Consider the following 15,767-nt stretch of genomic DNA (forward strand, 5'->3'; position numbering starts at 1 on the left):
ACTGAGAGATAACTGGACCTCAGGTATAGGCAAAAATTTTCAATGAATTATAGGGGGAGGGAGGAAGTGTACAGCACAGGAGCTCCATCTTCCCCTCATCTATCCTCTCCTTCCTCCCTCCAGTCTGCTGACAGTCTGCTGATGTGGCTTGGGAAGGGGGCCCCTCTGGCAGCCTCCTGGGAGGTGTGCAGGAGCACTCTCCAGCTGCTTGCCAGAGTGGGCAGGCTCCAAGCACCCCCGCACTGAACAGTGAATGTCTGTTGGGTTTGCTCCCACACTAACTTACAGCACCTTAAGTAAAGTGCTACTAGTTAGAGTGCCTCCACCAGGGGCTTTTTGAACATCTGTACTTAGCCTTTGTGTTTAGGACAGTTGAACCACTTCAGCCTCATAGAAACTTTTGAGATGAAATTCCAGCAAAACTGCCCATCTTTGTAAACAAAATAGATGCAAATATACTGTAATTCACAAGTTGCGTTCAAAATTGAAATCAACCTCACAGAGACTGAGGGAGAGATTTATTTGTTTTTGGAGGAGCGAATCCATATGGTTGTGTTGAAATTTCTCTAAAAACTCTATCAGCAGTTCTGTTGAATCTGTTGTGATTAGGACATAATTAAAACTAGTCATGAGTGTAGCCCTTTACCAGATTGGGACCTTGCATTTTCAGGTTGGAACTTGAATAAACCTATCTGCCAGCTCTTTTTCCAAAAATAATAATATAAACCTGGAAGGTTTAAGGAGAGTTCAGTTTTTGAAAATGGCAGTATATTCAGTGATAAGCAAGGATAGTGGTTTTCTTTGTTAAAAAAAATCCCCAATTTTCAGATTAAAAAAAGTAACCCAAAATCCACATTTTTCTATAATCAAAATGAAACACCACTAATATACACACATACATACCTACATACCAGTGGTGTTTAGTTGTTTTTGGAGGAAAGAATCTGGAATATATATATATATATTAGTGGTGTTTCATTTTGATCACGGAGAAATGTGGATTTTGGGTTACTTTTTTTAATCTGAAAATTGGGGAGGGGGGTTATCAGAGAAAACCAGTTCCCTGGTGATAAGGCACGTTAAGCTGACCCTTTGCATCTAGTGCATTAGGCAGCACTGCTGTGGTTATATACAGCCTAAAAATCATCCTCATTAACACTCTATGCCACACCAAATAAAAAAAATGGTCACTGAAATATGCTACTTAGTGGGCGCATCTGCATGAGACGTTTAGCACCGCAGTAAAGTCTCAGTGTCTACAGGCGTGGCCTCATTAGGCCACAGTAAACTAATGAACTCTGCCATAGGTTAGTATTTGTAAATACAAGTGCTATCCTACAGTGGAGTTCTTTAGTGCAGAGCACCACATGTAGACTCTGACAAGGCTGGCTGGGGCACGAGGGTGCTTCAGTGTAAGAGCAGCCCTCCACAGCATGTTGAGCTGGGTTGGAGCAGCCACAGGCTGGCAGGCTGACCCCCTAGGTCCCCTGCTAGCTGTGACTGTTCCACCCCAGTTCAGCGTGTTGCAGTCCCAGGCACACATGTAAGTATAGCACCCAGGAGCAATAAACTCTGGGGCAATATGCAGTGGAGTTTATTGCTTTGCATTAATTGCATGCATAGATGTGCCCAGTGTGTTTCTAGACTTTACAATTCACATTCTCTTCCAGATTCTCTCCTCCAAAAACAACTAAATCTCTCCTTCAGTCTCTGTGAGACTGCTTTAAATTTTGAATGCAAGTTGTGAATTATGTACAGTATATTGCATCCATCTTGTTTACAAAGAAGTGGGTTAACACAGTTTAGCTAGGTTGTGAATCTGTAGGAAAGACCATGCAACAATGTATCCTTAAGTAGATATTTACTGTGTTTCTCTCCTTTTATTCCTAGGTGAAAATAAGCTGATAGGGGATCTCTTAGTGCTTGGTGGAGCAACACTTTATGGCATCTCCAATGTTTGTGAGGAGTACATTGTCCGAAACCTGAGTCGAGTGGAATTCTTGGGCATGATTGGACTCTTCGGATCCTTTTTCAGTGGAATTCAGCTGTAAGTGAGTGGGTTTGAAATCTAAGGCTATTAAAACTAATTCAAAGTGTGTTTCCTGTTGACACCAGAGCCTCTTTCTTCAAAGGTGCCATTTCTTTATGAGAGTTGACTCCCTTTAATCTCTGTTTATATCTCTTGATCAATTTTAGTATGTCAGGCCAGGTCATTAAATTTCAGTAATCCTCTACATTTGATTGACAGGTGTCATTGGTGTCCTAAAAGTGCCCTTAGAGATGGAGAGCTGGAAAAGGAGTGTCCACCTATTTGTTGTTTCAAGACATGGTGATTCCACTTCTCAAGCTAAATTAGGATTGAGAGTCCATAGCTATTCTTAATCATGGTTTATGTTTTTTAAAAGTCATCCAGAATGATAAACAGGTAGAAAAACTGACCCTGCCAGAAGATGTTTTATTAATTGGCTTACTCCTTGTAACTAAAATTTTGATGCTTAGCTATGCAGAAAAAAAACACAAAACCAGGTACTTTGCAGTGATAATACATCTAAGACCAAATGCTCTAAGATTGGCCCCCGAGTTTTGGGCATAACCATTTGACCCATAAAATCCTTGTGCAGGCACAAATGGGTATTTTCAGTCCAGACATGCAGGCTTTGTAGGAGGAAAGTAGGCTCCAGCTTTTAAAGATTGAGCTGATAATGAATTATGCAGTCACAAAACCTCAGATGATGATATTGCTAAATTTTATGCAGGTCTGATTATCAGCAGTGGCTGGTACCTAAAGGAGCTTTTGATTATTAATCAAAACCAGATCACTAATCTGTCCAGTTGAAAATAGGATATGATCAAAATAAGTCCCTGCAAAGTTCTGCTTAACCAATCCAATTTATTTAATAATCAAGTTGGTTTTTTTTTCCACCCACTATTTTGACATATATTTTAAATCTTTTAAATCAGGGTTGGCCAACCTGCAGCTTGTCCCCCAAATGACATGGACAGCCCCTGTGTGTGGGACATGGCAGTTTGGGGTGGGGACAGCCAGCACAGTAGCAGATGGAGCAGGGAGCAGAAAGCAGAGCAGCAAATCAGGCAGAAGAAGAAAGCAGAGCAACAGATTGGGCCAGGAGCAGAGGGTAGGGAGTAGAAAACAGAGCAGAAATCAGGCAGGGGAAGGGGATCAAAGTCACACTCAGGAAGGGTTTGGGACTAACTTGTGGCATACCTGCAAAAAGGTTGGCCCACAGTGCTTTAAATTATACCTACAAAGGGGCACGTCTACACATAAAATTAATGCAGTTGAATAAACTCTGGCACAGTTCACACCTGGGTTTATTGCTCCCGGGCACAGTGTTTACACATACGCCTGGGACAGCAGCACATTGAGCTAGGGCAGAGCAGCCCCAGCTTGCAGGAAACTGCAGGGATCAGCCTGCCAGCCTGGGGCTGCTCTGACCCACCTCAGTATGCAGCAGAGGGGCCGGCTGGAGCACAAGGGTGCTTCAGTGTGGGGCGAGCCGGCAAGCAGCCCCTGCACTGAAGCACCCTCATGCCTCAGCCAGTCCTGTGGGTGTCTACACATGTGTTGTGGTAGAGTAAGCTGCACTGTAGGATAGTACTTGTGTCTGGCAGTATTATCTTATGGTGGAGTTAATTAGTTTACTCCGTCCTAACAGCACTGCACATGTAGACGGTGATGTTTTACTGCAGATCTAATTAGTCAACTGCAGTAAATGGCACATGTAGACACACCCAACTAGTCCTTTTTTTTAAGTTTGCAAAATGAAAGTTCCTAAAATATCTTATTTCCATGAGAACCCAATTTTTATATCTGAACTATCTGTGGTTGGCAGACACACAAGACATTGAAAGCAAAGACTTTGTCTTTCTTAATGCATATAAATACATGACAATATGGAAACTGCCGTGTAGAAATCTAGTGCTAATATATTCTATTATAATACCATTACCCCTTTTTGATGCAAGCAGTGAATCAAAGAGCACATTTATGCATAACACATAGCATCCATGAGCATCTACATGTGACGATCAGGTACTTTGTCATAGTGATGCGCTCCCCTGGTATAGCGCACAGCAATGGCGAAGTAGCTGCTAAAAAGGGCCATGCTACCAGTGTTTCTGTGGCTATATACTTCCTTCCTTTTTATGCTTTTCTTTCTTGGATATACACATTTTACCAACAAAACCCCTCTACCATCTGTGCCATGCATGTTCTTTGGTTTGGGTTCATGACATGTGCTTGTGGTTTGAGGGGGGCTGCTAATGTTTTGGCTCTCTGGTTATATAAAGGAACATAATTGTTTCTTACCTTTATTCCTCATGAAAGGCAGCTGTTACGGGCACAAAGTTCATTGAGGTCTAACCCAACCCGGAGCTGCATTTGTTTCAAAGGGAAATACAGTTCACTTTATATTTGTAGCAGCTTTCTCTGAAAAAACTGCAGATGATTGATTGTTGCCCATTTCAATGCAATCAAGATCTAAATCTGATGAAAGACACTGGGGAAGAATCTAGATCAGAAGTTAGACCATTCCCAGCACAGCAACAGCAGCCCCTCATCACAAATTTTTTTGGTGTCCATGATGTGACAGTGCTAGGATGGGAATAGCAATTAAATGGACGCTAGTATGGACAGCATCTTGAAGAAATATAAACTTTGGTAATACAGGGATTAAAAAATAAAGTATCTATTACAAAACCTAGTGTCTGAGGGACTCATTCTGATAGTAAGACTGCAGGATCTCATTGCCTTCTAGCTAAATCTTGTCTACAGAGTTGTATCCTGGGGAGGAAGAGGAAATTCTAATTTGCTTTCTATTGAGGTATGGAGAATCTAATACAATGTATAAAATGATGAGATTATTTTGTCTGTGAAAGAGCTGAATTATACGTGCCTTTGCATGCATGAGACGTGTCTGTTTACCTGCAATTCCCCCGGGAGTCTTTTGAAAACAAGCTGCTGCATTCTATGAGAATATTCTGGTGAGCAGAATATATGGTGAGCAGAAATTTAATTTTAAATAAAATTAAATTTAAGGACTTTCCTTCCAGACCAGGAAAAGGCAATGAAGAAGTAGTACATGGGAATGTACTGCAGCCTGCACAGCAACACTCCATCAGGATGCTTGCTTCTCGCCTCTGCCATGTAGTTGATATATATTATGCCCGTCCCTCTATTTCTTGCCAGTCAACTCCGTCTCTGATTTTGACAGGTTATCTTGCCTTATTCCATGCTTCCCTCGATGTATCAAACACCCTCCCAAATTACTCTGCAGAGCCACAGCCTTCTCCTTACTGGCACCTTTACAATGATGCTTTAACAGAAGGGGAATTTGGCTTGTCTATATATTTTTTTAATATATGTGTACACAAATGCTAAAAAGAAAAGCACAAAATATTTTGTCATTAAAACTTCGTTTCAATCACAGTGCCTCCATTTAGCTCTGTGTTTGGCATTTGGGGAGTGGCAGTTGGGGTGTGAGTTCATTGGACTCTCTATAAAGCACAGGAAAGGTAGGTCTTTACTTTAAAAGTCTCGTGAGATTTCATCCCCAAAGTCCCAGATTGAACAGGTGATCGGCTGGATGGGGAGCAACAAAGAGCCCACATCCCCAAGACACTATCCTGAGAGCATGAGGATCTATCTTGATACCTGTGTTCCACCTCTGGAGTTTTCTGGCATTAATAATTTGATATTAATGGGTATGTTAAGGGTCACCAGTTACTGAAACAGAAGCCTAAACTGGACTACCTCAATCTACTGTATCTGGGCTTTATTTATTAATATTTTTGCTGTGATTATTGCCCTGTTTTATGTAACAAACCATGGTGTTGGCTGGTTGGTTGTCCCTAAAATCAGCCTATGAAATTTCCCCCTTTTGTCTTTGATTTGCTTAGCATTGTATTAATTCCATACAGTGAGGAGCTTTGAAGATTTGTACATCTCAAACAGATGCATTATTACTCATTGAAGTTTAAGAACTTAAAGACTATTAAGTCAGAAGACAGACTGGTAGATGGTCAGAAGCTTGGAGATAAAAAAGTGCAAATTGCATGCCATCAAATCTGATAATCACCCTGAAGATCTTTCAGAAACACACATGGAAAAAGTCAGGGTGGATTAAGTAGGTCTGACGGCATTTGGTCTGTATAGATTTGTAGGGTGTGTGGATCTATCTATGTTGTCAGCATTCAAACTGAATGAGTGAAAGTAATTTACTTTTTGTTCCTTGCCTTGCAACTTTGCCTTCTTTTGTTTTCCAGTGCAATAATGGAACACAAGGAGCTGCTGAAAGTCCCATGGGATTGGCAAATAGGTAAGAAGATGCTTCAGCTCATTAGAGACTTTGCTGAAGAAGACAAAAGAAGAGGAATAACTTTTAGGGTGGGAGTGATGCTGCGTTTGTGACATTCTTGCAAACTACTTTCAAAGGCTGGAAGTGCATGCCTCATGCTTCATGCACGCAGACCTTTCTAAATGATCTTCCCCCCACACTACATATTATATACATTCCCTGCACCATTTGGTTAGGCACAGAAGAAGTGTATTCAGGTCATAAGCAGATCATTCAGGCCCAGAGTGGCATAAACCAATAACAGGGTTCCAATTCCAAGATTCAGAGCATCACTCAGATAAATTACTAGAGTAATCATTACAAGCCAATATTTTTGCCTAGTGGGAAAAAAAAGAAAGAGAAAAAAAGAAAACAGAACCTAACCAAAAAACCAACAAAGAAAATTGCCTGCACAGGGTATTCCAGGTCCATAAACAGAGACATAACTAGCCAGTACTGCACCCTGGGCAGTGGTGGTACACAGTGCTGAAGTAGTGGCTGGAAGAAGGATGGCCCTTCATTTTTTTGCTGCTGATGCATATATTAAATGGACATTTAAACACCAAGTTTCAGTAGCAAAAATGAGGAGGTGACATCTCCTCAGTGAGCCTCCAGACATTGGTCCCACACCACACACCACCACTGGTGCTCTGCCCTCCTTGCTACTGGAACTGGAGCTGGAGTCAGAGAAGCTGTAGGGCAGGTGCAGGGTGTGGGTGGGGGAAAGGAACAGGGGATAGAAGAGTGAGGTACCCCGTTCAGCTCCATTCTGGTGCCCCCTTCCACTCTTTGGCAGAGGCCAGGGTGAATGCCCTACTTGCCCACCCATCATTATGTTACTGCCATAAACCTTTTTCTGAGGATAGCATTTCTTCATGCAAATGGTTACTTTCCTTCCAAGTACCCTCGGTTGTGTATAACAGATGTTTGCTTCAAGCAAATTTTGGTAACATCCCACACAATGAAACTCCAACTATGATTAATTTTCTGCTGTGTTACATTTTCCCATTTCTATGCGGAAACTCAGTTTGCAGTGTAAGATTCTATTCTAATTAGTCAAGAAAAAAAAATTTTAATCAATATTTAGAAAAAAAAATCCCTAAGATATATGATGCCTATGACAGTAGAAGCATTTGAAGGAATAGTACACATCAGATTCAATGCAAGTTGATATACTGAACACAGCGTCCTGCTTGGATAATACATCAACAAGCACCTCATTAATCCAGTTTTAAAATAAACATGAAGATAGCAATCAAAAATGCATGCAAAGGCTAGTGGTTATATAGGGAATGCCCAAGAAGAGGTGCTATGAGGAGAAATGAGATGTCTGAACTCTATAGCTAAACAGCCAATCAGTTTAAAATATTAGCTGAGAAACCAACTTAAATGCATATTTTAGATGCATTTGTCTTCATTCATTGGAGACCCTTAACAAAACTGTACCAGTCCTTAGTTACATTTCATGTCAAGGTCCACATGGCCATGAATTAATTTGGTATTGCTGGCAGTACCAGTGACCATCATGAATTCATCTGCTACCTAGGTGGATTTCATATGTACTTCCACAAGAGTTCTGCTCTCATTTAATTAGTTAAATGTACCATTAAAATAAAGTTATACTTGGTGCTCTACGTTACTGTTAACATGTCATCCTAAACTAGTCACAAATTCTGAAGGGAGGAGTAGAAAAGTAGCCTGCCAAGAATGTTATAGACCTGTGCTTCTTTTGTTAGTGTAATTATTGGAAATTTGGCCGAGTTTCCAAAAAACATGGATAAAATGGTGATAACTGTGTGCAGTTTTGAATTCTTCCTGGGCTTTCATTGTACTTGGTGCATTTCTTTGTGCATTGGCAGCAATACAAGTTTATCGAAAAGTGATTGACAAGGCCCTGCCAAAGTGGACTGGGTCTTCCTGGTCCTGAATACTTGCCCACTGCAGCAGACTTAAATCTGTGGCCCAGCAAAGCTAACCCTTAAGCCCTCTGAATGGTAATGATAAAGTCACAGCAGGCAACCTAATAAATAACTAAAGGTGTTCTCTTGCCATCTGCCATAATTGTGTCATTAAGAATGTATGAACTAACTTTCAGCTGATGTAAATGCAAATGATTTTGAAATAGGAAGATCTGAATCCGTTCTAATATATCTCACATTTAGTAGGCTGTGGCCCTCTTGAGCATGTAGTTCTGCTGCGAAGTCCTAATATACACAAGACCAGGTTCTCAGTTAGTGTAAATCTGCACTAAATAAGTGGATCTAAACCAGTATCTACTAGCAGAAGATTTAGCCCAAGGACAAATTTTTTGACTCTGCTGATTGAATTATTTGATCTGTGACCAACAGGTCATTTGTGTGATAACCAATTAAACAAATACAAACTTGAGAATATCAGTGTTTTAAGAAATGAACAAATTTAGGTATTAGGTGAAAGGTATCCTAATGAGAGGTATGGATTTTTCCTAGTGTCCTTTATTCTCAGAAACAAGTTTCCACTGTGTTTTTGTGATATGGCCCTTGATTTTCAAATGCAAACCAATGAAACTATGGATTCCTAATACAAAGGTCAAGGCTAAATCAAATAAGGAAGAGATGGGCTAGTATGATGAGTCAATTAGAGTTATACTCTTTAAACTAATTATCAGTATAAAGAAGGCCTCAGGAGGTTACAAGCTGATTATTTCTCAATGGCTTCCAGAGCAGATTTGCATAAAGGTTTACAAGTGAAAAAGAAATAGATTTTTTTTCCTAAACCTGTTAGGCTTGTGGTCTCAACTTGGGATCAGAAAGTCAACCGATATTCTTTCTGGCTCATATATTATCCTCAATAACTGTCACTTGACTGAGTTGTATTATAGATATAATTAAAGTGAAATAAGATGCCTTTTTTACACTCACATTTTTTGGCATAAACCACAATTTAGGCATTTTTTTCTCCTGGAAATGAAGCATCCTTGGAAAAAGGGACTTGGTAAAAATGCAGGTAGTCCTCTGCTGCAGAACCTTAATACTAAGACAATAATGTAAAATGTTATTAATTGAGACCCCAACCCAGGAAAAACCTTTTAAACATTTACTTATCCTGAATAAGCAGGTTTTCCGTGGACTACCCAGTGCTCTGCAGAATGCAGCCTGAGAAATTAAAGGGTGAAATTACTGCCTCACCTTGTCTAGGTTCAAAGAAGCTATCCTAGTGGTGTTGCATGCTAAAATTGCCTAATAAAACAAACCAACATTTCTTGATGATCACTACCTGTGTTTCAGGCATAAATATATTTCAGTTGGGATATTTCTGTGAGACAAATACAGTAAGTATGGTAGCTGAATTTATCCATTAGATAGCTTTCTTTTAAAGATTGTGGAATATAGGGGCCCCACAGCCAGACACAGAATCAGCAAGAATTTATCATTATTATCAGCTAACTCTGTAGAGAATTGAGAGAAGCGGGTTCTCTGCAGTTTTTAGTCGATAACAACATCTCCTGAACAGCTAGCATGAGTCTAAATTTAGGCACAAATCATCTGGGAATTCTACAAGGATGGCAGCACAGGATTTATCTTTTGTATGAATGCAGATGAGTAGAGTGTTTGATTTTTCCATGAACTGCATATTGATTCATTTACTCTAAAATTCACCAAGCAATACTTGCTCCAGTGAATTCTTCCCTGGTTGGGCTTCAGATTCTTGTTTTTAAGTGAAATTATTTTTTTAATAGACTATATCGATATTTGTTATGTTAGTGCCGGGAAGTCCCACCATGATTGGCACTATACAAGCCCATAGTCCTTGTCCTTAAAAGCTTTCAAACTACATAGACATAATAAACTAAGAGTGGGAGGGGAACAGAGATGTGAAGTGGCTTAGCAAGGTCAGTGGCAGTCAGGAGTGGTACCTAGCATGATTTTCAGCCTATAGCTGTATCTAGCAGATAATACTGCCTCTATAAATGTAGAATCTATCTTATTGTTTTTCCTAAGTGCTGAGAGTCCTTGGTTTTGCTGAATTCAGTAGTACTTGAAGAGGTTCAGCACCTAAGACATGCTAGTTTGACAGAAGCTTTAAAAAAATGTCAGTCCCCATTATGTGGAATTTGTGAATAACAAAGCACTCTCTCTTAAAAACAACTCATGTGTCTTTAATGTTACTGAACAGGTTCAAAGAGTTTGAGAGGACACAGTATTTCCCCACTGCTGCAGGTTTTGAGCCTGCTGTCTGCTCAGATACCGGGATCTCGGCAAAATACCCAGCAGAGTTGCTCAGCATGTCTAGGTGCCACCGGAAGAGCAAAGCAGAAGTCAGGAATGACAGAGAAATCCAAACCCTTCCTGAAAACTGCTGAGCAAGCAAATAGAGACAGCTTGGAACTGAGGGGAGGGAAGGAGAGCAGCACTTCCAGACTTTGATTAGGCTCAGTGCAGCGAAACTAGGAACCTTATATACTGCTAAAGTCTTTTCACTTTCAAGTCACTTGAAATTGCCCCCATTAAGTAATGGTAGCCATTACCATTAAGTGTTATTGGTCTTATAGTAGTTCATTGGAAGATGCTTTGCTTAATTACATTTCCCAGTTAAGTGCTTAGATAGGCATACTTGTACAAGAGGGATGAGTGTGGTACATGAGCCTCAAAAGAAAGATATCATGGCCTGATTCTAACTCTGCAAGATGGTGAGGCCTTCATCTCCTAGTGGAGTGCAAGCAGCATGACATTTCCCAGAAAACAGCACTTAACAGTGTGTCCTAAATAAAATAATTACATAGTTTTCTAAAAAAGAAGTGAAGTCAAGAGGCAAAGGAACCGCACAGAACAGACTTCTAGAAAGTGATTTTTTTCTAAGTGGAGGAAGGGAAAGAAAATATTCTTTCATTTAAAAATGACACCAAACACCTACCACTTCTGAATATAATAGAGTTTTGATGACAACTTGCTTCAGTGGGATGCAAATATCACGACGAAATGTCCGAATCTCTATGCAAACTTGTACGCAAAAAAACAGAGATGGTGATGTTGCTGCATTAAAATATATTCTGAGAGACTGAAACCATACTCAACTAAGCCCTGAATAGGATAACAGGAAAGGATATAGAGGTGCTATGACTGGTAATTAGAGTTGTGTCAACAGTTGGTGATAATTTTGTCACATATAACAAACAAAGGAATGAAGAGGCATGCAATTTGTATCTCAGACCTGAGGGAATGCTGCAAAAAAAACAGAAAAACCCCAGATGTATATTTGAATTCTTGCACAAATTGCTGTGCCCTGTATTCACATGCCTTCTAGGTTCAAAGGCTAGGTAAAAACATTAGTGGTAAAGATTTTTACTGGTATAAGTAGGGATCTTCTCAAAGTGTGCCAAGACAAAGGAAAAATCACGAGCCACTTGTGACACCCCGTGCCATTTTCACAGTCTTTTCCCAACCCTGCTGCTGATTGACCAAAGGGCCCTGGCAGCCTCCTCCCCTTGCCACTGATTGGCCAAGAGGGCTGCTTTTCATGTGGCCCCACCCCTCAACACCAATTGGCAAAGAGGGTTGCCCTTCATGAGGCCCTGTACCTTGCACTGATTGGCAGAGAGGGGTGGGGTTGCAGAAAAGACAGCCCTCTCAGACAGAAGCAGAAGAAGCAGCCACCATGTTTGCCACTCCCCTTCATGCTGGTGGCTTCCCCCCACTGGTGGCCTGCATTTTATTTTTAGTATGATTTGTTTTTCCCTAGCAATTCCATGCAAAATCACAGAAACCACTATTCTTTGCGGTTTCAGCAAAAATCTCAAAACTGTGACTTGAGTGGGTCCCTAGTAGGTATAAGTGATTGGAAGCTGGTCTGTACATAACAGAAGTTCAGCACACAAAACCAGTCTATATCTGTACCACAGACTGGTTTAAAAATGGCAGAACCCAGTCCAAGATTCCCTCCCTCCTCCCCCCATTTCTTGCCCACCAAAGGGAGAACGTATGCTGTTTGCTACTGCTACTTAGATGGATTCCCCGTCGGGCTTTTTGGATGTCTGTACCTAGCCATATAGGGCAGCTGTTCTGCACTCAATAGAATCATGAATTTTAAGTGAATACTCCATAATACTTACAGAAAGCACATTCTGAATTTTCCACTTCAAGCACACATAAGCAAAATTGTATTTAAGAATTGCATTCATCCAATCAGGATATTCAATGTAACTGAAGTGCCCAATCAAAACTGGTTGAATTTCTTATATGGAATATTCACAATGCCTTCAAAATTTATTCTTCTGTAGTTTTGAATAACTAATATTTGAGTAAATCACAATCAGTTCACAGATAAGCCATAAACAAACAACAGGTGAATTTTATTTAATAAATTATTCATTATGAATTCAACACTGAGCTCTGCTGATTGTATCATCAAACTTAATGAATGAAGACATGAAAATCTGCAATATGCTGCGTTCCATCATTTATGCTGGTTAGACTACACCAACTAACTGCATAGCAATTAGTCGTACACAGTTTTTAACACATGTTTATCATGCTACATTTTATGAGTGATGTTCTCAGTAGGTTTATATTGAGGCAGTGACACCCACTTCAATGAAATATAATGATATATGACAGACAGCAAATGTGTGATTATTAAGAGGACTTTACCTTTCTGCTGGCATGGTATCTGTTAATATTAATGTTCCAAGCCTGCATACAAATATACATATCTTAATTGTTTAAATAAAATTTCTTTGAAAATGAAGTATCTTAATTCCTGTTTAAAAGCATGGCCACCTTCTTTATTACAACATACCTTCAGACAATATGTGTCTTTTACATGTACTGTGGAAGATCATTTGTTTTTGCTTCTCCTCCCCCAGGTTTGCTGTATGTTGGGTTTAGTGCCTGTATGTTTGGCCTCTACAGTTTCATGCCAGTGGTCATAAAGAAAACCAGTGCTACTGCAGTCAATCTCTCCCTGCTCACAGCTGACCTCTACAGCCTGTTCTGTGGATTATTCCTCTTTCACTACAAGGTAAATTGTGTTGAACTATATGTTTGAATGATGGCTGAAGTACTGTCAATGCAGAGTAATGAACTGGCCTGGTGAAAACAATAGGGGTCCAGGTTTGGATGGATCTATTTGCAGTCAAGTGAGGAACTCTGTGCACACTTTGTAATTTATTAAAGTAAAATGTTCCCCTCCACACTAACTTCACCCACAGTAAAAAGACATTGAGTAATTTTTTACCCTGAAACTTGACCAGATCCAAACTAGTGAACTAAAAAAAAATGAATTTATAAAATAGTAAATGATCCCAAAGGTGATACAATTGTTTTGTTTCATATGATGTCTTAAACCATTTTAAATACTGAGGGTTGTTTTTTTTTCATATTGCCTCTTGTCTATTTATAGCTCCAAAAATGTCCTTTTGGTATCTGTGCTAATATCTTGGCCATTAGCATAGCAACTGTGCAAATGATTTTTCTTGAAGTCAAGCCCCCCCCTGTCAAGCCCATTGATATATCTAATACTGTTCAGGCACACCTCTGGTTTTCAGTTTCAAGAGATTATATTGTATTATTTACCATCTGAGAAGTGGCATTAGATCAGGGGTAGGCAAAATGCAGCCTGGGGGCCGGATGTAGCCTGCCAGGCCATTCTATCTGGCCCGCAGGGCCCCTAAAAAATTTGGAAAATTAATATTTATCTGCCCTGGGCTGCCTGTCATGCAGCCCTCGATGGCTTGCCAAAACTCAGTAAGTGGCCCTCTGCCCAAAATAATTTCCTGCCTCTGCATTAGATGCTCAGAGGCAATTGCTTTGTATGTAGCTATGATTTATTCATAAGAGGGAGGTGACTTCATGAGAAAGATGGTGGCCCAGAAAGTCGTGGAGGAAAACAAAATTCTTTAAGGGTGGGCAACCAATCCTAACTCAGTTTATGAACCTAATAGTCTCTGAATAGGTCTGAGTAAGGAGAAGAGATGCCCATATGCTGTCTCCAGCTCGGTCTAATAACAAAAGTTCTCATTTGCTTATTGTTGTGCTCCTATTACTCTACAGGGATTTTACAGATATTGAGTACAGATTCATACAGTATCCAAAATATACTTATCCACATGATTGATAATGGGATATTGTGTCCCTTTAACGTTACCAATTCAAATCAATAGTAATAGAATTTGTTGCTAGCTGAAATTTGTAATTAATTGTTATCACCGCTATTTTATTTATATTGAAAATTGTTAGTGATATCCATCCAGTAACTTCTAGAATTTGTTCCTTACGATGAGATAGATGTGTTTAGTGAAGTCAATCTTGTAACCTGTAGGCAAGTGGCCACATGAAAAGAACAATTCGTTTTTGCAATATGTCATCACTGAGATTTCGTTTTAGCAAAGTCAGATTCCTACATCAGGAGAGTTTTCAATCTGGGTCCCCACTTACCAGTATCTTTCATGAATGTAACAAGAGGTGTATAAGCAATCCCAATATGCTCTGTGTCTTGGTTTTGTCTTACCTTAAACATAAAGTACAGAGAGATAGATAGATGGTTCCAGTTTTTCTCCATTTGTGTAATATACCCAGCAGAGACTGGGAGGGCTGAACAATCAAACAGATTGATTCACTCTCATAAGTTCCATGGGGAAGATACTCTTTTTTCACATGTGCTGTACAGCCTTATTTCCTCTTCTTAAAACTGCTATTGTAATAGAAAAAATAATCATAGGAATAGTAAAATAAACTGTGGTAATATAGAACTGAAAAGAATATCCTGGGTCATGAGGTCTAATATTCTGCTATCACAAATCACCACATCATGTGATTCCTTTCATGAAGTAATCAAGCTTTATCTGAAGACTAGTTACGGGTTTTTGCCCCCTCTGTTCCTATTGGAAGGCTGTTTAAGAACCTCACTGATCTGAAACAATTTCTTCTAATTTCCAACCTAAATTTATTCACTGGCAGTTTATAATAATTTGCTCTTGTACTACACTGCTCTTTTCCTTCCCTGGTGTTTACCTCCTGATACATTTATAGCATGCAAGTATATCCCCTAACAGCTTTCTTTTTGGTAGGCCCAGACAGAAAGCCTCTAACCTCTCTTGAGAAATGGTGCCTCCATTCTCCTGATCCCCTTAATATCCTTTCTTTGCACCTGTGCCCATTTGAATTTATGTTACTTGACAATGGGTGACCAGAGTTGTACACAATATTCCAGATGAGTTCCCACCAGTACCTTGTACAATGTCTTTAATACATTGCCCTATTGCTACTAGAAGTGTGTGGCTTGATGCACCCTAGGATCACATTTGATTGTTCCCAGCCAGCAGCATAGAAATGCAGCCAAGCACCATGGGGAAAGAGGCAGCAGAGACTTCCAGTTGCCACTACAATCATGATTGTGTGTCTGTCAGCAGCAGCCTCTCCCCCCCACTGCCCAACC

At 40.0% G+C, this 15,767-nt stretch overlaps 1 protein-coding gene across 1 annotated transcript in view; it reads left to right on the plus strand.

Moving 5' to 3' along the window:
• The window catches only part of SLC35F1 (solute carrier family 35 member F1), a 458,666-nt gene that overhangs the window by 411,461 nt on the left and 31,438 nt on the right, over positions 1–15,767 (plus strand). The window contains exons 5-7 of the mRNA XM_059733219.1: positions 1,891–2,047; positions 6,286–6,338; positions 13,198–13,352. Coding sequence (XP_059589202.1) covers positions 1,891–2,047; positions 6,286–6,338; positions 13,198–13,352 — 365 coding nt within the window. The remainder of the gene's footprint in view (positions 1–1,890; positions 2,048–6,285; positions 6,339–13,197; positions 13,353–15,767) is intronic.

The sequence above is a fragment of the Alligator mississippiensis genome, chromosome 1 (assembly GCF_030867095.1).
Source record: "Alligator mississippiensis isolate rAllMis1 chromosome 1, rAllMis1, whole genome shotgun sequence".
Classification (NCBI taxonomy): domain Eukaryota; kingdom Metazoa; phylum Chordata; order Crocodylia; family Alligatoridae; genus Alligator; species Alligator mississippiensis.